This window comes from Motacilla alba, chromosome 2 (genome assembly GCF_015832195.1).
Source record: "Motacilla alba alba isolate MOTALB_02 chromosome 2, Motacilla_alba_V1.0_pri, whole genome shotgun sequence".
Taxonomy (NCBI): domain Eukaryota; kingdom Metazoa; phylum Chordata; class Aves; order Passeriformes; family Motacillidae; genus Motacilla; species Motacilla alba.
In genome coordinates this window covers 85,469,581-85,494,898 of record NC_052017.1, presented here as the reverse complement: position 1 = coordinate 85,494,898, position 25,318 = coordinate 85,469,581, and the positions used below count along the sequence as shown (strand labels likewise).

Here is a 25,318-nt window from a genome sequence, read left to right as displayed (position 1 = left end):
ACTGGATGTTATTTACATTATTGTACCATATTATTTAATTAAATTAATTTAAAACTTTTACCTTTCCTTCTTAAAACCAGCATGATATTCTTTGAAGCTGTCATTTATTCTCAGATTGTAACAGATAGTTTATTTCTGGTGGTCCAAACCTCTTGCCAAGAATTTTTTTCAGGTATCCATAACATTTTCCTATATTTTTTCTTCCTCTAGTACCTTACATAATTCAAAAGAGTATTTTGATTGTTCAAAACTTTTTTTTTGCTGGTTTGTTTTTTTTTTCCCCTTTAAATTTTTTTTTCTTAAAGCAAGCTGATAACTGGTTGGTTATTAGGAGTTTGCTTTAGCTACAGCAATAAATATTTTGCTTTTGATGAAATACAATGAGATATATAACGTATTTTCAAGAAAGGACAAAATTATGGCCTAGGAAATTCTGAGCTAAGCACATTTCCAAGATTTTGCAGTTGATTTAAGAGGATAGAAAGTGAAAATAGATCTATTTGAATTTTTTTTTTTAATGGAGAGAGAGAAAATTTCAATTCACCTTTTAATACTAAGAACAGCTTATGTGCAAAGCAACTCTGCTTTATCCATTTAAGTGGAAGAAACAGAAGTGGCATGGAAATACACCCAATCTTTAACACCAAGTCAGACAGAAAGGCTTGAGAACAAGTGGGAAATGAACACATTTAGCACAATTTTGTTCCATTTTTTTCCCCAATGGAAATTGGGGAAAATTTCCAATACTATTACCCGTACTCACTCAGAACAGCTTACATTTATCTCCTTCATTCTGTCTGCAAAGGAACTGTTGTCAAAACACTGATTAATTTACAAACCTGTCAGATTTGGTCTCCTGAGGTGGTGACAGAGTTGTCCCATAACGAGTAGTGGGTGTTGTAGGGGCACTCACACCAGTGTAAGGTCGTGGAGAAGAGTAAGAGCTGCTGCCATAGCTATTGTATCTGAAGAAATGGGAAGAAAAGAAGGAGGAAGGGAGAGACAGAAAAAATACATCAGCAAACAGGCCTGCAACAGTAAATCCTCATGTTTACGGGGTGGTAATGACCCCATACCCCAGAATTTTTCAAACATTCACCTTCTGAAAATGTTGCTCTATTTCCAAATATGCAACCAATCATGTACTCTTAATATCAACCATGGCATGAACATACATGATGAATCAGTGAGCTATTGGCAAGGAAAATAATGAGAGATTTGAATGGTCTTCCCAAGTGACGACTCAGAACAGGAATACTTGAATACTCCTCAGTTACTCAGAATTATTAGCTGTTGTGGGAGTGATATCCAGCCATTAGAAAAGGGATCAAACCAGCCCAAGACAGCAGTATCCATATCTATTAAAATTAAGGAAAATGGCAGCACTCCTGAGACATGATCTGAACATGGGCATCCATGACTTGCAAATGCTTGCATTTTAAATGGAAAAGCAACCACATTCTTTTCAATTAAAGCCAGCAGTATTTTCTTTCCCCTCCCCCAACATAAGTAATAGCTTATGTGCCATTTCTTACAATGTCTGTAAAAAATCATCACCATGGTTAAAAAGACATGTCTCCGGAAGCATGGCTTTAGAAATTTCTATCAGCCCTTCTCTCCATTAAAAAAACCCATAAACTCTCTTCTCTTCAATGTGAGCTTGCTGATCAAAGAGAAATTGTTTCCAGGACTCCTGGAATGGCCACCTCCCCAGAGTCCTTTCTATCAATGTTTTCATCCTGGCTCCTGTACTGAATAGAGAAGGCAGTTGTGTTGCTTTGCTGTGCCTTTTAACCATTGTACACAGCATGTCAAGAAAAGATTCTTGATTTGGGAAAATGTTAATATTTCTCTCTTTAATACTGTTCACAGAAAATGCCATTTTCCCACATGGAAGGCATATGGTGCTCTGTAGATCAGTACTCAGCAAGGTCAACTCATCCAAATTGCAAAATTCATTTCAGGAAATAGAGCAACATCATTTTCCTTATTATACTTCACAAGATATAATATATCTTCCTTCACCATATCTTTTCTCTGCTGCTTCTTCCCTTGCACACATCAGCATTTATTAATTTCACTCAGCAATTTTATTTGAAAAGCCTAGTTGGTTTCCTTCAGCTTCATTTAGCACACTCATCGAGCCATGCAAAATTTCATTCAAAGTTTCAAGTTTTTCCTTAGGGTTCAACAGCATTGCTGCCTGCCAAGCCCCACGTTAGAAACAGGGTAGATTTCAGCTAGGTGCTTTTACAATGGAAGGGACCGTGCTTTAGAGAACATGTCCTCTGGAACAGCAATTTCAGGTTAATGCTTTAGAAAACACCCCTCATCCCTCATCTTTTTTTGAGAAACTATACTGACAGCAACAGGGAAATAATCTTGGAAAAAAATTCTAACATGCATGTTTCTGAGCCACAAAAGAAATTTTGCAGGAAATAATTGCTGTCTGAGCCTTCTTGCCCTAGAAGAAAACTAAGTAGAAAACTGGAGACAGTGGTCCACTGGAGACTGTGTAACTGGACAGTGTGGAGCTTCCCTGGTAGCACAGACCTAGCTTGGGTCTTCTCTCTGACAGGCTTAGCCCAGGAAATGTTCTGACTGTGCCTGTACTGAGTTACAGATGAGTAAACTCCATGTCCTGATAGGAACTCAGAGATCATTGGGTATGTTCCTGACACAGAAACCTCCATTTCCATTTCAATCAACTGCAAGGAGACCTTCTTATCAAGCATTACATGTGCTTTTCTTCTCCCCTTCCCCATGAAAAGCTGACATAGAGCAGAGCCCTGTTTCAGACCAAGGGTTTTCAATAAGTCCAAAGATAACTGTCATGAAAATGGAGGGAATGCACCTCCTATGGAGTCAGACTGACAACGATTAAAAAAAACAAATTCAGAGGGACTGGTCTGGACACAACATCCTACCAAATTTAGAGGAACACTGAGTTGCTGTAATAGGAGCAAGGCAATACCAGAATACCAGGGTAAGTCTGTACACTGTACTCAAAGTTTATCTTTCTAACCTTCCTCTGGTACTGGCTATTGCTTCCATTTTCCCTTCTTGTCTCATGTACCTGTGTAGATGCAATAGTCTTATCCAGCAGCATTGACCCTCAAGACATTTTCCTCTTTTATGGGCATGTTACTGAATAAATTGGATGGGCTCTGCCCTCCTTTTCCTCCAGATAAACCTGGAAGAATCCCCATCCTCACCCCCGCCCCTGAACCTCTGTACTAAATAAAAGCAGAAAAGATGGTCAGAGGAAAAAGAAATCACTGCACAAATACTAAATATTGCAGGAACAGGAGGTATTTAGCAATCTACTCTCTAAAGTATAACAGCAGCAGCAATGGGAGACCAATAAATGAGTGTGAGAGGTCTAAGGGGAAAATGCACCTATGAACGAAGATGTAAATTTAGAGGAATTCCAGTGTTCAAGTTGCAGGTAAAGGGAAAAAAAAGTGAACAAAGTCACTTGTCAACAACTACTTTTCAGAAAAATGAAAAAGGGACAAAACACCCCCACCTATTAGGAGAGAAAGATCAAAAATTAAAAGGATCAAAAGAATCAAAACATTTGTTCACATGCAGAAACTCAGGACTGCTGGAGAGAGGAAGAAATAAATACACATGCAATATAAATGTACATTTTCAGCACCTAATTCAAACAACACTGACAATTGTAAGAGACAGCAAAATATCATCAACCTCTTTTCAAGGTGATTCTCTGTCATTGTTTTTAGTACTACTTACTGTCAATTTCTTTTACTTGAACAGATGAGACAAAACAATATTTTTTGTTTTATTTAGAGGGGTGGGATGGGGAAATTGAAGTTAAAAACAAAGATAAATGCATGAGGAACAAGTAAATTCAACAGATATTGTGGAGATAAAACTGTCTATTCTGAGTGCTTTGTTAACTTTATAGATCTCTTATTACAAGCATGAGCTGAAATTGCACATGAGATAGACATGCACTCCCTTTCAATCAAACAACAAATTTAGGATTTGCAGTTCAGCCTTTGAAGTCAGGACTTCACCCCTGAATTTCAAGTGCTGATCTGACCTCTCTTGATTTTATAACAGAAGACCCCTATTAATTTTCATGAAAACATGGCTGCAGATTGCATTGTTGTAAATGAGAGCAGAATGGTGCTCCTTTCTGTGATCTCCCAAACCATGGGTTATTTACCCACTGCTTTATAGAGGAGGCCAGAATATTTATTAACTACTGACCTGGAAGAAGAGTAATGATGTCAGCAAAGGCAAGGGGAAAATATCTAATCAAAATACAGGCTTACAGGGCTAAAATTAGTACAGTATGTTCTGGAAATAATAAAACACATAAAGTAGCATTATTAGCACTGTAAAGTTCTTGAAAAGTTTTATTCATTTATCTAAAAATTATTGTTAGCTATATAAAATCTACCTGTTTTCCCTCATCATTTCTGCTTCCTTCTCTTTCACAGATGCTGGAGAGTCTTCAAAGTCATATGAGAAGAGGTGAAAAGGAGTGTGTGGTACATAAGGTAATTTCTCCACTGTTGGAGAAGCCTTTGGAGTAATGGATGCTGAGGAATTTTGGGGAGAGTTCAGTAATGCTGTTGCAGGTGAAGATGGTGATGAAAGGACAGAATTATGATGAGAGACAGATGAGTCAGGCACAGAAGAGGAGCTGCTAGAAAAGCTCTTTGCTCTAGAGCAGGAGAGAGGCCTCTCAGCTGGAGAAATGGCACTGGAGACAGCTGAAGAGTCAGAACACTGTGAAAAGCTTTCCTTCACAGTCTCATGCGCATCTGGAACCTCACTGCAGGAGGAAAAAATCATTAGAAAGGGAAGCAGAGAGAAAAATAGGGTGAAGGGAGATCACAGATAGTATGACTTGCAGGGAAAAAAAAATGAGGAAGAGTCAGACAAACAAAAACTTCCAAAATTTAGACAATCATCACATCTTTTTAAATAAAGAGAACTCACATCTTTGTATCCTAGTGGGATTCTTCCTGCAGTTGGAAATGCTGGGGAAAAGAAGCAACTCATTCTAAAGGAAAGGAGGGGATTTAACCTATAGGCTTCAGAACAAATTTTCACGAGCCTTTTCACACCTATTTTTGGAACAATTTTCATATATTTCAAGTTAGGTCATAAACATTGTCAGAGCAGTACAAAGCAGATTGAGCACACTGGAAAATACTCCATGGAGTACAGATGCCTCAAGACACAGTCTGCAGGACTGCTTTTCCAAGTTCAGATATCTTATATAGATATCTGGACTATCTCATATCTGACTATCATCCTCCCTGGGAATCTCATCTTTTTACTAAAAAATTCATCCAACAAAGATGAAAATAAAAAAGTACTCAATTAGCACTGTTCTGTAAAAATTTAAGTTTAGAATGATTTCAAAAGCAACACCTTAACAAATATTTTTCTAGGTATGAAGGCACTAATTTCTGGTTTCTCTGAGTGTCAGCATTCCATGCTGGTCTTCATAGAGACTTACAGAGTTTGCATCAAAGAAAACAGAAAACACATCTGCTTTGCTCCACTGAAGGCAGATGTTGGTGAGTGACAGAAGGCACAAAGCAGGTGAAAAGCCTTGGGATCTGCACTGCAGGGTGTTTGTTTTCACTAGTAACCCCAGCACAAACACTGTGCATGGGCTTTGGGCTGGATCATTGACGTGGCTGATTTCATTCTCCCAAGACCACTTCTGCAATCCCCCAGCCAGCATGGAAGGCACAGTCCTTATTTGAGGACTGTGGGCTTGGCACAGCATAGGCATCAAAACCACAATTTATGTTAGATATGCTGGGATCTTATGCAGTTAATCATCAGGTGTATACCAGGTAATTGTTCTCACAATGGAAAATCTGGAAACCTTCATCTGTCACACCTGCTTGACAGGAGACACTGAAGCCAGACCAGTCCTAGCTGTCAGCATCTAACACAAAGAGCCACGTTACAGATAATTTTTTTAATGCTACAGAGACAGTGAAAGAAGGTACTTAGGAAAGTCATGGAAATATCACCCAGTTATCTAAAAGAGATAATTATCTTAAAAAGACCAATGACCTAAAAACACATTATGCTCTTCCCATTTCTTAATGAGGCTCTTCCTCACTTTTTAAAGCAGTATTTTAGTATGCTCATGAGATTTACCAGTAACTTGTGTCTTAGCTTTGACTTTTAAGAATCAGATTTGAGGAAATTATCATTTAATTTTGAAGTTTCAGACAGCCATTGGCAAGATTTGCAGACTGGAAGATAATAATAACAAAAGTACAGTATTTTCTTTGGAATTCACACAATAAACAGTTTCCTTTCTTCCTTCTGTGCTGTACAGTGTCTGCATGAATGTGGTTTATGTAAAAAAAAAAAAAAAAAAAAATCCAATCTCAATTGCTGAGTTGCAAAGCCAAATTATTTAACCTAAATCAAATGGCTGTCTGGAACAAAGAATGTATTTCTTGCTTTCAGTTTATTGGAATCAAGTTGCCAAATGCCAAATACATATATATATGTATATATATCTCAGAGATAAGTGGGAAATTTTTACACAAGGGTACTGATAGGTGATGAAGAATATTGATTGGTGATTTGTTTATATCTGTATGTACACAAATGGGCAGGAATTTATAAAATTTTATATATACATATGTATGCATATATATATAAAATATATACACATGTATATAATTTTTGCCTTGAAGTAGTTCTTTGCTATTAAAACATGAAAAAAAAAACTTATATGGAATCTAAAGCAGCATTCAAAAAATGTCAATTTACTGCATAGCAACAGATATTCCTAATAAGGTAGTATTATGAAGATAGGGATGAAAACCTAAGAAACCAAGCAACATCCTCAGCTAAGCATTGTAGTTTCATCATTGCCTTAACTAAGAAGTTAAACCAAATCATGCTTAAAGTTATGCTTTTCACTAAAGCTTTTAGGATTTGTGAGCATTACCTAAAGGGAGTGAGTGCAGACAATTCATAGTGCACTGGACCTATATAATTGAGTGTTTCCATAAGCACTGCCACCCCCCAGCCCCTTCCCCAAAGCTTTTAAATGCAAAAAATATTTCTGTGGGGGGTGGCTTTCAGAGGTGATCAAGGAATGTGAGTGAAAAGGTGGATGCTGCTGCACAGTGTGCTGGTGAGTTCATGCCAGAGCCTGAAGAAAAGGTGGAGGGACAATGCTGAATCCTGGTACCTGGCTTTGACCTGCCTATTGGCCTCTTCCTCCCCCTCATCCTCAGTATTGGGCTCTGTGACTGGTTGTTCTTCCTCCTCCTCTTCATACTCGTCCTCTCTGAGGTCAGACCAAGGAAAGAGGCATGCAGTGGGATGGAAAGAAAGAAGGTGGAAGAGAAAACAACATGAGTCCCCAGGAAAAGAAATGCAATGAAGTTAGAAATGGAAGGAAAAGACTGATGAAGAGGGAGTTATGGGCCTCTTATGTTAGCCACCTAAAACTTCCTGCTGAGTATGTGTTTGCACAAGGGTAGCTACTAATATAAAACTGCTATTTTCTCTCCTATTTACATTTTTTACTATTATTTTAAGATTCAAATCTGCCATTGATTTTTCTTGAGCTTTATTTTCCTTCTGCAGCTGCCCTACCTGCAGAGACATTAATAGAAAGCATTCATGACAATAGCAATGTTCAACTCATTAGTCATTAAGTTGTGTCTTTTTGGCCTAAAGGACAGTACACGCTGTGCTGGCATGGGACAGCTGGCACTGGACATCACACTTCCTAAATTAAACCAAATAAAACATTCCTGCTAAGTAACCAATAGCTCAACTGGAAAACAGAACAGGGTGAACCACTGAGTTAGAAATAACAGAGACCAAATCAGTTCAGGACTATTAGCAAATAGCAGTATTTAAGTTATCAGATGCCAGTACATGAATTATTTCAGTAGAGTCATTACTATGGTCAATGCAGGCTTCAGTTCAGCAGTAATTCTGGCAGAAGAGAAGTGTAAGTCATGCATAAATCCCCCACAACCTACAAACCACATAAGTAAAATAGGAAAACTATATTAAAACATCATGGAAAAGCTACACTGTCTGCTTCCTATCCCTCGTATCTATGCTTTTCACCTTCCCAAACCAACAGAATCACAGAAGATATATTTGCAGTTGATACAGTTCTCCACTTGATTTAATGATGTATACACCATTAGGTTATGCTCCATGCAAAAAGAAAAACATACAATCAATAATGAAGTTTGTAAGACACTTCTATTCCTTGCATTTTCCTGAAAGCTTGTTTTATTTCCTCTGATTCTGAAGGGATGTTCTATGGCTTTTTCCATTTAGAATTAGTTTCCATTTTATAAGGATAATGAATATTTACAGTGTGAGATCATGAACTTATTGAGTGCAGTGCAAAGGGTCAATGCAAAATTTGTTACATTTATATGGAGTTACGGAATAACCAGGCAAATGGCAGAGCCTGGAACTTTTCCAATACTCTGAGAAACATTTACAGAGTAAACACTTTCAACCATTCCTAAAGTGGCTTAGTTACATAATCATCTCAGTTGTCATCTCATCATCTCCCTGTCCTGCCCACAAATATATACCTCCCTTACACAGACACCTCTCAACTTTCACACATTTACTCATTTACTGAAAAAAAAGAAAAGAAAGAGTTGAACCAGGGAGCATTCATATAATCCCTTCTTACTAGCTCAAGCTCTGCTGTTTCCTATGAAGGGAAACTTCTGTATCTGCTTGTCCCACAGCACTCACATTTAAGAAATAACTGATGAAGCTCTGTGGGATCATGGTTGTCTTTTTAGAGCACAATGCATCCTATAATGCTGGCAGCACAGCTGTTGCCTATTTGAACAAAAGTGTCCCCCTTATTGCTGTGTTTAAAGCTCCCACCAGGATTCCATATCAATGATGTCAAAATTTCCCCTTCTCCTCAATTGTCTCAAAATACCAAAAATCATTTGTGAAATACTCATTTGATTTGGTGGATCTCATTGTCGTGGTTTGAGAGGAAGTGAGTTTTTGGGAGGTGGTGGTGGTCAAACCAATAGGTGCTCAGATGTGAATATTGGCACCTGGTTTGGCCATTGAGGATATGGATACACCTCTGAGAACACAGGGGTTAAAAGCAAGGAACTCCCAGGGGAACGCTCTTTCTTGGTTCCGGTGGATGGAGAGGTCAGACCTCCCCTGCCCAGCTGCGGGCTGGGCGGGGGAGGAGAAGCCACGAGGCCGAGGGAGGTAGGCCGGAGCCTTGGGCAGAGACAGGAGGTGAAGGCCCCTGGCCCCGGCAGGACAAGAGTGAGTTCCCCACAGATTATGGAAGGGTGGAAGAACTCGGAGAGGCATCGGGCAGCCCCCTTTCCCAGGAGGGAGAGATAGAGAGAGAGAGAGAGCTGCCAGTGCTACCTTGAAATTTGATAGCACTGGCCTGGCCGAGGAGGGAAGGGGGAGTGGTGGGAAGAGTGCCCGGCAGAGCCAGTGTGGGAGTTCAGGACGAGTAGAGACTGTGATTTTAACCCTTCTGTGGGATGATGGAAGCCTTGCAAATGCTGATCCTCCGAGAGTTGAAGGAGAAGAGAGACAGGGATAAAGTAAGAGGAAATGCGCAAGTGTGGTGTAAGCTGTGCAAGTGAAAAAATGACCGTGAGAAGTTGGGAAGAATTCTAGGTGGGAAGAGATGATGGAGTGGCTTTTGGCTGGACTTTTCTTGTATGGCCATGGACAGAACCTTTCCTGTAATACAGATACTGCATTTTAGGGGGAGGCGATGGCTTGGTGCCAAAGAAGCGATGTGAGCGGAGACGACAGGTGATGAGGTGATGGTGCTCTCGAGACCCCTCGGCCCCAGGGGGTGAAATATTGGGGGGGACTAGTGTCCCGAAAAGGTGAGAGACTGTTGTTTTCTCCTGGAACTGGGCGAAGCATCCTTGAAAAGGGAAACCCTAAAAGCAGCTCTGGTCCATGTGCAGTGATGAGAGCACTGAACATGGAAGGAAGAAGTCACGAAGGTGGTTGCTGAGTGACGTGGAAACACAACTGGATTCGGCTGTGTTTCCAGGGGGAGCCTGTGGCGCAAGGGGGACTCTTCTCTCCTTGATGAAATGAGAGGTGATTGTCGGAAGGGTGGAGATGGACTGAGTTGAGTATTTGAAGGGTGATGGACTGGTAAAAATCTAAGGTTTTGTTTTATGCTGTGGGAAATTGAGTGGGGGGAGGAGAAATGTTTGAAAGGTTTCCATCTTGCTCTCTGTGTGTTAATTTTATTATAGTTCTAAGATAATAAAGTTTTTTCTTTGTTCACAAGTGGAGGCCTGCTTTGCTCTGTCTCTGATCGCATCTCACAGCAGACACCAGGGAGGGTATATCTTCATGGGGGCACTGGCATTGGGCCAGCGCCAAGCCATGACACTCATAAAACTGAAAGAATTTTTTGAGAATTTATTTCACCTTATGAGGGCATGGCTAAAACAACATGAGTTTACACAGCATGGAGAAAGGAGTTGAAAAAAAATCTTAGAGATTCCATTCCACAGTGATCATTCTTCTGTCAGGCCAATGACTCCTTCCTCAAAGGGTCCTTGAGATCTGGGTCAAAATCTCAGAAGAAGCTTTGATTGGAAAGCTCTTTTCCTTTGCTAATATTAAGTGTAGGAGGACAGCAACTACATAGCAAGTGGTTGGAAAAGCCAGAGGAAGGATCTGGCTCTGTGTGACTTGGTAGCAGAGATGATCTGTGTGCACAGAGCACACCCTCCCGTCTGGGGAGCCAATGCGGTCGAGGGAAACTTGCACAAAGGAAATAAGGGATTGCATAGGGGAGATGCTCAGCACTCTTTTAGCCACTAAACTCACAGTTTCAGAGTCCTTGAGTATCCCCAGAAGGGGGCTCAGATACATATCAGAGGAGAGGGGTAAGCTCACAGGCAGAAGTGATATGTGTTCTTCTTTTAAACAAAGCAGCAGTGGCAGTCATTTCAGTCTTGTCAGAGGACAGATATTCTGCCCAACAAAACAGGTACCACCTGCTAACTAAATCTTTCCTAAAGGTTGAAAAGGAAAATTTCCGTGCAAATATTTATTAAAATGGGAAAACACTAACTGGAGTCAGATGCTCAAACACAACAGCAGACAGGTTTGTGAACTCATCTGAACTGTGAGAGTTATGTGTTCATTTCTGTATGCAGTGGAGAAGGCATGGTGTGGAAAAGCTCATTGTGCCTCTCACATACAGATGCAAATTTGGCATCAATGCAGTAGTGGATTAAATGAAAAGAAAAGGTCTCATAGGGAGGTTTCCAATTAAATGAGGTTCAGAAGCCAGCATGGTTTTTAGTAGTGCAGAGGAATCTATCCCGTTTACAAAAGACAAATATTTATCCAGTAGCAGGGAGGAAGGCCTTCAGCTAATGCAGAAGGCTGTTCCTGGGTTACTTCAGCTCCATGATAAAAGCATCAGGTTAGAAATATTTAAACAAAAGCTTTATAGCATAGCACTGAAAACAAATTTCAAAACAATCACTCTGTTTAAAATGCAATCTTTAAAATGAATCACTGCTACAGTATCACTGCTAAAAAATCTAAACAAATAAACAAAACCCCACCCCTACTAATCTTTGTAAAGTACATCATTGGTCATGGCAACTAACAAACATCTTCTAGAGCAGAGGTTTTGCTCAGTTGTTTCAACTAAAATTTGACATTAAAGTATTTTTAGCCCCTTAAAATAATGTGCATATTAAAAAAGAGTATGAAAGTAAGTGCAATTTATGGAGAGAGAACCACTAGGACAGCAAAAAAAAATCTTGACAAAGGGTTTAGAACTAAAGGAATAACTTCTCTCCTTTTTAGAATGAAAACTTGCTCAGCTGCTATTAAATAGTTATTCAAAGCTGCAAAGAGAAAAACACCAATAAATACAGACTGATGAAAGGAAATGATAAGAAACAGACCCTTCTACAAGTTTAGCTGAAGGCAGGGGCAGAGTCCTTGAGATGCCAGACCTTGCACCTCACACACACCTAACCTAGTCACAGTTGGATGATTTTAAAAGTAAGAGCAATCTGAAGACAACGGCTCTTAGTCCACAAGAACTCAAAGCAGCAAAACTTGCTCTCTATCCCACTGGAACCTGGAGCTGAGCAATGTGTACAAGGTTTTGTGTAGTCTCTGTCTTCTCCAGACTCTCCCCAATCTCTGTGCAGAGTTTTGATGAAGGCAGCTTGAAAGAACTTAAGATTTCTTTCTAGCTTGTAGCCCAGAACCACAAGTTTCTCACTACTCACCTCCAAAAAAATCCCAAAGGTAGAGCTAAAAGAAAAATCAAAATCCTGAAGGAACAAAAAATGCCCCAACAAACAAGCAACCCTAACCAAACCAAACAAAAACTCACACCAACAAAATAAGCATGAGCACAGAAACACATTCTACTTTGCTCTGTATCAAAGGAAATTTTGAAAAGGTAAGATATGCTTCAAATCATTTTAATTCAGGATGAATTTAACCAGTAATGAACCAGAATATAGAACAATGGAAAAAATTATCATCTTGCCACAATTAGACTACCAAGGCTTTGGTCAGCACATACAATGCACATCATGAGATCTAGTAGATAATCTTTAGATCCCTTCCAACACCAAACATTCTGTGATTCGGTGACCAGGACAAGCCACATTCAGTGAAATAAGACCACCATTATCCATTTCACAATATTATTTTAAATTGCATGCTACAGCTGATGTCTCAAACTTTCCTTTTAAGGTTGTTTACCACCCTTTCTCCTGAAAACCTCTGACCTCTTTTACCTCGTGCACAGCTGCATCCCTGAACTCCAAGTGAACAAAGAAAAACTGAAAAATGTTCCATCAAGGAAAGATATAAGTCACAGTGGATGTAATTTTATTTTCTCTTGCCATTGCTCACCATTTTCTTCAATTTATGAGTTCAATTCCACTTTTATAGCTTAGATGGCACAATTCATAACCAAATTCCTAAAATCATGTAAAATAAACAAATGCTTTGGTACACTTTTGTTGCTTCTTCCTTTCTTCTATCCTAGCTGCCAAACAGATTCAACTAGTCCTTTAGGTGAAAGTTAAAAGTGGTAATAATTCAAGTTCAACATTTATAAGTCTGTATAAAGACATGGCAATACACTTTCCTCCTCCATTAAAAATAAAACTAAAGAAACCACCTATTAACCCCACTACCTATTTTTATTCCACTGCAGTTGGTACAACTATGTGAAGATGAAATTACATGCAATTATATGGATAACAATGTACTTACAAAGCCTCAAAATTTGACCTTTTGCATACAGGAAGATTAAGGTGACTAATTACAAAGGTCAAAAGGAAAATGATTCTGGTATTTCTGCCCTAAATAAACAGTTCAGACAAAAAGGTCAGGAAATTTCAAATGCTGTGAAGTACATGCACTCACTATGCCTTCATATCTGTCTATTATCTTTAGGTTCCTGTTACTTTTATTATCCCTAAATTGTGATCAGCAACAGCTTTTCACACCTAAATAATACCTAGGCAATGCCTCCAGACTTGTATAACTGCTGCAGTTGGTTTATATAGGAGATTCATCAAAGCAGAGCAAGACAGCAGAACATTAAGATAATGGCAAGGCTTTGCAAAGACTTCAAGAGTCACAACTCTGATCATTGAACAGCAGTGCTGTTTTTACATTTCTAAGAGCAAAGAGGTAAAGAAACAAAATAATGCTGTAGATAGACTTTTGGAGCAATGTATACTGAAACATATAAAGAAAGAGAGAAGAAATGTTATTTTCAGAGCTTGGAAGAACATACAGTTGAAGGCCACTGTTATTGACCTTTCTAAGGGAAATGGCATCCCACCAAGCTGCTGTCTTTTCCCCCCACCCCTCACCATTGCATCCTATGTGTAAAAAAACCTCTTCTGCTCTCAGAGGATCATGTTTACAAACATTGGGAACACACTGGAGAGGTGAACTCTCTAAAGCATGTACACTCCAGTGCATAAGACACTACCATACAGATCCAGAGAAAGGCATTCACACCTTGGTCTGGCATTGCATTTCCTCAGGTAGCTCATGAAAGCTAAACACACAGTGGAAAAAAACCAAAGTAAAATAATTAGGCCAAGTCATGCTGTGATTTCATTTGCTATGCAGCTATAATCTATTTAAACTTCAGTGCTTTCTTGATTCCTCCTGAAGTTCAAATAGGAAAATTTACCGTTGCCTTTACAGTAAAGTGCACTGCTGTTAACTGGACTCTTGCAGGCATACCAAGCAAAAAATGTTTCCTTTCAGCGAAATGTGCAGTCAGAAAAGAGTATCCCTACTAGAAAACCTGACACTCCTACAGAGATTTTTAAAATCATATTAAAAAAAAGCTGGTATCAACCTGAAACAGTAATTGGACCTGGACCTGAGATACTCATCAAGTTGTAAATTTTAAATTTTTGCGTCATTATTACTTATTGGGTCAATATTGGGTCAATCCCTATCTATACCTCAATGCAGTCCTTGTTATGGTATGGCTTTAAAAAATATTTTTCTTAACCTATCTTATGCATCTTCCTCTACTGCATTCCTTATGGGAGCTTCGAAGATATTCTTGCAAAGAGTAGGATGGAAAATTTCACACTTTTAGGGTTCTCCTTTAGAATCTGCTTGACTTAATGCTTCAAATCCTACCTGCACAAGAGAAATTAATGTATTCTCCTGCTCCAAACTTAAAATAGCAGGTTAGATTTTTATATGGTATTGCAGTCAAAGTCTAATAAAGGTCTTATGCTACAAACAGGCACTACCTTGGCTAGCTTACCAAGCTATTTCCTATCATTTCATAGATAAGTGTTTCCAAAACCTCTTCTTTTTTATATCCCATTCTAATTTTCACCCATACCAACCAAACTGTAAAAAGTTATTATCTCTCTCATAAATGATCATATGCCATTCAATGTCAAAGCACGCCCAAATGCTAGGTGGCTCAGCTCATACGTATATCTGTATGTCTGTGTGTATGTACCTGTATTAAAGAGATTCACATCCACAGATATGTGCCTGCATGTTTATCCTGGAGATGTTCTCTTTGTCTAATTTCATGCCTCAGCTGTTTTAAATATCCAAAACTAGGAACCAGAGATAAACATAAAGAAAAAAAAAATGTTTCTTTCTATTAAAGTAATAAAAGAGAAATTAACTTCTTCTCTCATCTGGGCCTTTAGTATTCTATACCATAACCTGAGTCTTACATCAAATGATAATGTTGAGTCTCCCCACTTTGCTGTTTTATACCACTCATCATATCTGACACAAACAGCAACTCTAAGATATCCTAAATAAAAGAAAATAAACCCCACCCACCACTGTATCTTTGATCTATACCCATTAAATATTTATACAATCAAATATTTTCTATAGTGTTGTGGAAAGTCACCAGAACTTGAAACATCATGACAAAAACTAGAATTTTTCCACAGTAAATGCTAGAGAAAAATAAAAGATTAGTTATGGTTTAGGATGTCTGAAAACATGGAAAATCACGATAATAAAAAAAAACAAGTCTCAGCTGTATCTTGGGCAAACCAGCCCTGCAGTCCTGGCTCTACATGAAGCAATTTGAACAATCAGTTAATGAGGCCTAATAAGCAAACCAAGGTCTGTGCTGTTGGTTAGAAACTCATCAGGAATCCAAAGTTGAGCTGAAAAAATGCTTAGCATCAGAGGCTCAGCTGTATTCATTGTTTTCTGGTAAAACCAAAATACCATCACGATCTCTGCCTGCATCTTGGCAATCCTCAAACATCAGAAAAATGCATTTTCTAACAAACAGGACCTTACAACTTCTCAGCACAGCTTTCCTTTTTTTAGACAACTATTTCCCTGTTTTTTTCTAGGATCATAAAGAGTGTTAAAGACCTTGAGCCCAGGGTGCACCATGCAATAGAACTGTGTCCAGCTAGCCTAGGAATTTGTGGGAAACTTTGGAATTCCCTGTGCTACTCTTTGCTCAGAAGAAGAGTCCTAACAGGCTTCCAGGCAGGACCCTGAAAAAAGCGAAGTTCATGGATACATAATTCCCTGTTTGCTTCTCTGTTGTTTTCACCTTATCAACATAGCTCTCCTGAAGGCCAGCTTTCTTCAAATTGAAAAATCTGGAAGCCTCAGGTGGACCTGAACAATTGGTCTTCCTCATATCTTTTTAGCCTCATGGTCTACTAAGAGAAAACTTACTAAAGCCAGCTTTGGTCTCTGATGCAGAATGCAGGCTCCACTCTGATAAGTTCTTAAGATGGCACTCAGTTCTTTCATTTGTTAGGTGTCCAACACAGGAATACTGAAAAGAAAGTTCTAATCATGGCCAGGTTATCTCTAGCTGAATGTATTTAGTGTTATAAGATCAATCTTATCAATTCTTTGGTGACTTTTGATAATATAAAACAAAACAAAGCTATGGGAATAAAAAGCAGAGTCTAGTAAAGAGAGGAAAATACCTAATCCTAGCTATTTACAATTTCATAAACCTCAGTGTTTTTCCTGTAATTAATGCCATAGTGATGGAGCTGTTCACTCAAATGCTGGTAAGAGGTGTCAGTGTACATATCTCAGAAGCTCACTTGAATATGTTTGCTAAGGTCTGGCTGACACAGCTCTGATGGGACACCCAGGGTGAGAGAGTATGGTTTCTGTGCAGTACTGAAGAAAGGGAAATGCACAGCAAAATGTGAAACATTAATTTGAAAAACTGGGAGGAGCACTTGTTTCTGATTTTGATGTACAGAACTCAGAGAATCTGTGCCGTGCTCAAGACAGCACTGAGAACTTCTGAACAGGCTGCCTTTTACTCTCTGAAACCCATTCAGGATGAGACTAAAAGACAGAGAGACAGAAATTTGCTTTTTAATGCTTATTTAGCCAGAAATCACTGCATACAATAACAACATAAATCTAGCGCAAATCCCATGCCACCCCTTGCATTTTTCCCTGACTCTATCCATGGTGTGACTGGAAAAAGCTAGCTTTACTTTAAAAAGAAAACAAACTAACAACCAACACAACCCATGGAAGAATGTGTTTAAAAGTCTCCTGCATAAGAAGCAGCATGCTAGACCACAGACTGAGAGCACTCAGTTTGGGCCAGGGCAGAAAACCTTAGGAGGCACCTCCAGCACAGCATTAAAACATCATGTTAAACAGGACTGAAGTTCCCACCAGGCTTATGGGTGCTCTGTGCCATCACGGAAAGAGAAAGAAGTTTTAGCAAAGCAGACCTGCTGCTTGTCAGGACAGGCATCTTAAAGTATGCTGCAGTAGGTACAGACCTTTAAATCAACCTTCAGCTTCTCTCTAGTTGGTAGCTGTTATCAACTTCTTTACTTACTTATTTAGTAACAGGCACATCAGGCTGGGCTTGCTCTCCATGAAAACTATTTTAACACGAAGCAGATTTGGATCCTTATTTGTTTTGAACCACAGGCGAAAAAACAATACATTTAGTTTGGGAAAAAGCTGCCAAGTGGATGAAAAAGGCCTGCAAGTTTTCCTTTTGGTCGCCCTTAGCATTTACTGTCAACTTTTCCCAGCTCAAAACCCAAAGTCTGCTCTCAATTAGCCTGGCATAGATCAGACCAACTCCATTGACTTCAGACAACTTTTCTGGATATAGAGCATTGTGAGACAGAACAGAATTTGGCCAATATTGTCTTTTTTTGTTGTTTTACCGGCACCACGAATTTCTCTCTTTTTGGAAGACTTATCGGTTGACACAAAGCAGATGACTGTGGACAACCTGTTTGATGTGGTAAACAAAAGCAAAGCCATTGCCAAAACAGCTGATGAGCTAGAAAGAAAAGAAACATGAACATTGTGGGAAGGAGAATGATGGGAAAGAACTTGAACCTTCTCCTGATTTTGGTACAGATGTCCAAAAATAACCTAGAATATTTCCCAAAATAAAATTTAGTACAGTATATGAGTGTGACTTCAATCTCTAACTGTGTTCATCAGAAGCAATTCCACTGGGTCTAATCCACTGTAAAACCAGACATAAGACATCTGCAGCCACACACAAAGTTAAGAGCTTTCAGCAGGAACAATACAGTAAGATTATCATTAGTACGGTTACAATTCCTACTGGGAAAGAAAATGTAGTGAAGGAATAAAGACTGAAATCCATTTTGTAACTATTTTTTTTGGGAAATAGAACACTGCAAAAACTTACTGCAATTTTTTTTTTTTCCTTTCTCAAGAGGAACCAGGGTTATGAACCAAAAAGTCATCAGCAGGAGACAGTTCTTTCATGGCTGAACAGAAGTCATTTTCAATTTACAGAGGTAATAAGTAATTTTTATCCATTTGTATAGATTCCTCTCTACAACATTAACAATGGAAGCAAGAGGCTCATAACGAGCATTTCTTTTGAAAAAAATCAAGTGATGCATCATATTCTAACATAACATTTTAAAATTTAAATACAAATTGCCACAAGATAGATCTATTCAAGTCCTTTACACCCATAAATATCTTGCATTGAAGAACATATTCTCAAATTTGAAAACTGGATTACAGAAAACCTCTTTCCATTTATGTCTAATTCAAATTCTATAAACATGCAAAAACCTTAAATGACACATTCAACTTCACTATTTTTCTGCCTAAACATTAATGAATAGAAGCCATAAGGCTTTTCCTTTTTTCCTTCTTTTTTTTTTTTTTTTTTTTTTTTTTAGTCTCAATTTAGCTATCAGGTGTAGAGATACTGTTGCACACATCTGGACTATTTCAGACTTACGGGAATAAGATAAAGCAGGAAGGCTGTTTTTCCTCTTCCTACCACAACTACAGATTTGGGCAGATAATGAATCTAAAAATGTGAAGGACAGAATCTGCTTATCTGAAAAGCTTGTTTACTAGAAACACTTTACCAGAAATATGAGAATTATAGAAGATCCAACAGTTGACTAACTTTTTTTTATGGTAGCTTAAGCAATTTCACTGAGCATAGAACTTGCATCCTCAAATCCTGAACATACTTTGTAGGCTGTAATGTCGCATGGGAAAAAAAGTCTGATTTGCTAGCTGCAAATAATTCCCTGCCTTTACTTGCTAAGAGGACTGGAGAATGGGGGTGGGGGCTGAGGTAGTATTCTTATTTAATTAATATGCAAAGTAAAGACCAGAATTACACACATTCATAATTAAATGCCTGTTTCCTTACAGAGCCAGGTGAGCAAGTTGGACATTCTAAATGAAGAGAATTTAATTATTGTCCTACAGAAGATAACTGAAAAATTTCACTGCTTAGATAAAGATTTCTTTTTTTGTATGTAAACTTAAATTATGTTTTAAAATATGTCACTGACAAGAAGTGTGTGGAGCAGAACTGGATAATTTTTTTTCAAAAAAGGACATGATTATTGAAATTATGTTGGTTAAAAATATTTAAAAAGCTTCTAAAACTAATCTATTGTGGTTTTATTCCCTCTATTCTATTCCCACTAAAAATTAGCTCAAACACAAATTTATCCAAAGTTACTGAAGACTGCAAAATAAAGCTAGCAAGCACACACAATAATAGTGAGAAAACATATTGGTAAAAGTTGTTTTCCTGGATGGCTTCTATTAGTTTACTTAACAGTAAGGGAATGAATAATTTCTGCAGAGTAGAAGCATCTCCTCATTTCAAATCCAAACTCATCAGTTTAACAAAAAAATCATATAACCATAAATATCTGCTCCACATTCATGGTTACAGATTCCCAGTCATATTGTTAAGTCCTGAAGCAGGGCCCAAGGTCATGCACAAGGCATCCCATGCAGAGCAGCTGAAGTTCCCAGCTGTACTCACTCTGAAGATGCTTTAAACTCATCCTCAAATGCACTGTCATCCTTGTTATCAGCCTGTAAGACCATGGGGCTCTCAGCTTTCAGCCCACTAAAGACCAGGCCATGGAAGGTGATGGAAAACAAGTGTTAATGTGTTGTCAAATGCCAAAAGAAAAAAAAAAAAGAAAAAGAAAAAAAAAAAAAAAAGAAAAGAAAGTGCTATGTATGTGGTATACAACATTCAACTACTAACAGTTTCAGTTATCTGGAGTCTTACCTTTTCATATTGCCAGAACCCATTAAACTTTAGTCAACCCAGCTCTCTTTGCAAGAAGGACTGCTTTACACGCAACATAGGATTTTAAGGCTCTAAGTTTACATCCCCTGCTAACCAAGAGAAACCTTCAATGAACTTCCCAAAAGTTATAATTAATACAAGATATGCTCTTGTACAGACCATGCTTCAGTTTTTCAAACTGCATCTTCGGCAGCGAGATGACAGTGTCCAGCTTGTGCTGTCTGCAGCTTTTAAGTATCACCACCTGAGCTAGTCAGCCAGATTCCCTTCAGAATCAACAGCCAGTCTCAGAGCTTGATTCATCTTGGTTGAAATTTCAGGCATGTAGAACACATTAGATAACTGAAGGCCCACCAGTACTTGCTGCACTCCACTGACATCAAAGAGAGGAGAGCTGATCAGACATGTAACTGTGGTGAATTACTTCCAGCCCTCTTGTGCAGCAGTTAGACACGCTGAGGATCTGCAGCTCCTTTTATCCCTAAGCACACAGAGCCTAAGCCAGCCATCACAGGACCGGCAAAGACACCATCTTCAACTGACTCCACTGTTGCAGACTGTTGCTCAGCTAGCCATTACTGCCTCTCTTTTGCTAATTATAAAACATTAGCTATATTCACTACTCTGCTGTAGCCTCAAAGGCAAATATTTATGCTGGAATGAAGAGGAGGAAAAAAAATAAGAATGGACCGTAACCAAACACAGGACAAACAGCTCTGAATTAACGTTACCATGCTCTTGTTACAATCTTTTGTAATGCGAATATAGTGAATATAAAATCTGTCAATGGATGAAATTAGGCTGAATTAGTTCTCATACCAAATGCTCGATGTCATGTGGTTTGGGTCTACTTAGGATGGACGGTGCCAAAGAACTTAACTATGTAGGTAACTCACCCACAAATCCATTTATTTTTTGTGCTGGTGTTCTAAATCTGAATGTGCTTTTGTGTTTTTCATTTTTATTTCAATGAAAAGAGGAAGATAAAGAAAAGCCTATCACATTAATAAAGTGCAATGAACAGAAAGTGACGGGAGAAGAAAGGAGCATCCCTCATCTCCTGCCCTTACCTCTCACTGAGCTCTTCCACACGCTGCCCGTGGCTCAGCATGAAGCTTGATTGGCCGCAGGGGCTGGCAGGGGCTGATAAAGTGCTCTTGACGTTCTGAGCCGAGTGCCTGCGGCTCCGCCGCCGCTCCAGCCCCCGGCGCTCGCCAGCACCAAGGCTGGCCCTTCTCCGATCCTTGCGCCCGCTGGGAGGGGGCTCAGCACTCTCATCTCCGTCTTCATGCCTCAGTGTCACCTAAGAAAGGAAGAAGGCCGACAAGGCCCCTTCAGCTACCACAGGTCTTCACACCTAGGCTTAAAAATTTCCTGGTCTCAAGATGATTAACTCCAATTAGCATCATCGTTTCTACAGCTATCCCCAGAAGTCACTGTCTATCCATTAGTGCAGTGTGGCAGCTCTAACAACGGAATTGTACACTGATCCCTGCATACAACACTATGGGAACTGTAACAACACATTTATGTACCTCCTAATCTGTTTGTTTTCTTTTTAATGTGGGACCGAATTTTCAAGGAAGCTGAGCAGTCTTGGACAACTAGTTCTCTTTATATCCTTCCAAAATACTAAGGTGAAGTCTTGGTTTTAGTGAAGTTAACAGAAAAAAACTCCATGCATTGACTGATTCAACATTTCCTCAAGTTCAGACATGACACTTTTAGTGATTAAGTGGAATTTACCATCTTGAGTGTGCTGGAATTAGCAGAGGACTAAAGCATGGGTGCAATGCCAAATATCTCAAACTGCTGCATGACCCAGATGTGCCAATGTAAACTACCTCTAACAGAAACAAAGTGTTATCCTATGGTACATGAGGAGAGAGATCCCTGGCAGAAAAAAAAAAACATAGTATCTAGTGGCTCTCATCTGAAATGCAGCCTAACATCTAAATAATCATTGCATGAGAAAGATCCACTCAAATGGGCAGAGGTACAGAAAGGGCAATGTGTGCCATCAGAAGAATGCCTATCTTCTTGTTTCTATTAGTCTTGTTACTCTGGTAATTCTTACCAGAAGTTTTTAAAAAAAACAAAGGGGAAGTGAGATATCTCCACTTGGGGTGTAAAATCTGTTTCTGTGAGGAAAAACAGATTTTTCAGGTAAAAAACAGGATTGGCAGATAAAAGGAAGAACCTGCGTAGACATGTTTAAATTTAATTTGGTCATCAAGAGAAAGCTGGCACCCAACTAAGCCAACTGCCAATTCTGCAAGTAAGTCTTTCAGTAGGTGCAGCATGCACAAAAAACCAATCCATCCTTTTAAAATTAATCACTCTATTTTAAAAAGGGTGTGGTAAGATGAGGCCTCCGATGATAGAAAAAGAAAGAGCATTACTGAGGCCTCTCATTCTCTTGTTCTTCCTATAAATTGCTGTGTGTAAAGCTTAAATCCGCTAGTTAGTGAAGTGGCATGGGAGTAGAATTGATGGAGAAAATGCAGAATCAAATCTATTAAATCCTTCGCTGGACTTAGGCAGTGATGAAGTAATTTAATTTTGTCATATGAGAACACTAATTCACATTTACATTACAACTTCAGCTTAAACCTCCTAGCTCCAACACTTCACAAAATTAGAAAAAAAGGCTAATTATTAAGAAACTAGATTTCCTACCCCTACATATAAATGTTTCAGAAGTAGTTATTTTATACCTACGTGGTAAATGTGGAGTCAGTCATTACTCCATTGCTGCAAACTGTATAGGATCTGGTCCAGTGTAAACTCTTAAATATGGACTTGCTGGATATTCAGTTGCAGAACAAGTCACACTTGTGAAGTTGAGCTCAGACAAACCTTTTTGATGAGCTGAATACTTTTGCACATGGGAAGAACTTCTACTTGCTTCAGCATGTGCAACTAGCAGTTGCAGAAAGGAGGTTAGTAAATGTGCTGGTTTGCCTTGGACTGTGCCCCAGCTTTAATACAAGATGCCTTTGCATTAAAGGCAGCAATGTGCCAAAGCAGGTTACATATACAAATGTGTACAATACTTACAGCAACCAGATGTTTTTCCTTTAAAATAGGAGAGATAACCAAATTTCACCTAGGTTACGTTTCCCCCCTCCTCTCAGCTTTGAAGTTTGTACAAGCTGTAAGATGCATAAAACAGGGCATGTTATGTTACCTCATAAATGTTAAATTGCTCAACTAAGTCCAAGTCTGTTCCTTTCTTGTTCAAGTGTCTCTGTGAAATAGCTTCAATGCCTAGCTCTTCCAGACAGTCCACCACATCGTAGAAAGAGTCTTGATCTGGCAATCCTGACAGCGTCTAAGAATCAAAGGAAAAACATTTAAATCTGTTTGTTTTGAAAAGAATTAAACAAAGGATTTTAAAAGTGGGTGGCAAGTGGTGCTATGTATGATTTCAATAAAGTAAAACCCATGATGTGGGATTAGAGACACCGATAGAAAATAAAAAACAAGTGGCACAGCTTTTAACAAACAACTCTCTGCCCTGTGTAGAAAAATGAATAATTGGCAAAACAAATCAATGTTGTTATTTTATACAAAAAAGTATGGAAAATGTAGGTCTTTAAAATACACAGTTGGATCCTTTCTGGCTGCATTCAAGTGCAGACTTAAAGAACAGAGAATGTTAAACCATCAAACACTGGGATAAAAGCAAAGAGGGAGAAAAAAAAAACCCCGAAATGCTTAGCTAGAAAGAGTAAAGCTCAGTTCCTACTGATTCTTTTAAGTTTAGCCTTAAGAAGAAAAAGTTCAATGCACAGCTGTATGATGTCAAGACAGCAGGAAGTATCCTGCACCATGTGCCTACTGTCCTCCACACCTGCAGCAACAGTCATCTTCCCTGAGCACAAACTGGTTTGTATTACAGAGATAGTGACTCCTCTGCTCCCTTTCAAATTAAAAAGTCTTATTAAAGGTACCCTGACTCCTTAATTCCTATTCCAGCTTGCTACTGATTCCTAGTCACTTTGAGCTGATTTTCTACTGCTCCTTTTGCATGATGCAGAAAGACTAGTTTAATCCTGCACATGTTGAGCAGAAACTACTGAACACACCATGCCACCTACCTGCGGGGCAAGGACATCCCTTGCCACAAGAACCAGTCTATGCAGAGCTGTTGCTGCAAAATACTTGAGAGCACAGGCTGGAAGCAACACAGTTTTTCTGTGCTCATCAGAGAGTAGCTCATTTGAAGTATTTTCCTCTCTCCCATTCAATTAGCTAAGTAATTTATCTATATTCCCAGCAGAGGAGAGAAAGAGCACGGCAAAGAGATGCAAACCCCAGGCCCTCTCCAAGGAGAGTTACATCTTCTCTTGCCTGGGATGAACTGTGCTTTGTGAATGCTGTTTTTCTGGAGCCAGTCTTTTACAAGGTGGCTCTGAGCAACTGAGTGCAGAAAACATGAGCCCCTCTGGGCTGCCTCCCTACACCAAGAAGCTTTACATTCAGAGAAACGGGTCTGGATTACACAACTAATGAGAGAGAAACAGGCAGCTGACATAGCTGTCTTGTTAAAGCACCTCTTTGCTGTGATGTAAGCCACTGAATTACGGGCATCAAAAATGTGCATTTTAATTTATTTTTTTTTTTCTAATTAAACACAACACAGCAGTATTTTCTTCTACAGTCATTACAGGATTATTAACTGGTGAAATCCATTACAAAAGGATTCTTAGCACAAAGATCAATTAAGTGTTAAGGTTATATGTTCAGGCTTTAATTAAGAATTTGTCTCTTTCCAGGACAGTATTTAAGCCTCTGTTTAGAACCCACTAAAGACTATGAAACTAAAACATCCTGAACATTGCTGAAAGCAGGTACCAAATTTATTTTGTTCCTTCCTAAACTGACACCTAGCATTGAGTAAAAATCTGAGGATTCAGCAAATGAAGTTCTCACACTGCACATTCAGTGGAACTTTAACCTGTATGTGGAAATATTATCATAGAAAAGTGTTCAACATGAGGCTTTCAGTTGCAAATGAAAGACATGGACAGCAACTATTCTGACCAAAATGCCTTCATGCACAATAGGATGTGATGTTTTATGTACAAAACGGTGGAGGAACAGTCAGATCTTCTGAGCATTTACTTCCTAAAATAACAGGAAATTATCTTAATGTTGATATGCAGATCATCCACCTTCAAG

At 38.9% G+C, this 25,318-nt stretch overlaps 1 protein-coding gene across 13 annotated transcripts in view; it reads right to left on the bottom strand.

Annotated features, from left to right (window-relative positions):
• The window catches only part of FHOD3 (formin homology 2 domain containing 3), a 376,649-nt gene that overhangs the window by 90,942 nt on the left and 260,389 nt on the right, over positions 1-25,318 (bottom strand). For 6 of the 13 annotated variants that reach the window (XM_038126866.1, XM_038126862.1, XM_038126863.1 and 3 more), the window contains exons 9-14: positions 23,322-23,465; positions 21,202-21,434; positions 19,856-19,942; positions 7,217-7,315; positions 4,433-4,810; positions 840-965 (exon numbers count right to left, since the gene is read on the bottom strand). In XM_038126866.1, the coding sequence (XP_037982794.1) occupies positions 840-965; positions 4,433-4,810; positions 7,217-7,315; positions 19,856-19,942; positions 21,202-21,434; positions 23,322-23,465 (1,067 nt within the window). The remainder of the gene's footprint in view (positions 1-839; positions 966-4,432; positions 4,811-7,216; positions 7,316-19,855; positions 19,943-21,201; positions 21,435-23,321; positions 23,466-25,318) is intronic. The other 7 variants (XM_038126871.1, XM_038126872.1, XM_038126873.1 and 4 more) reach the window with 3 other exon arrangements.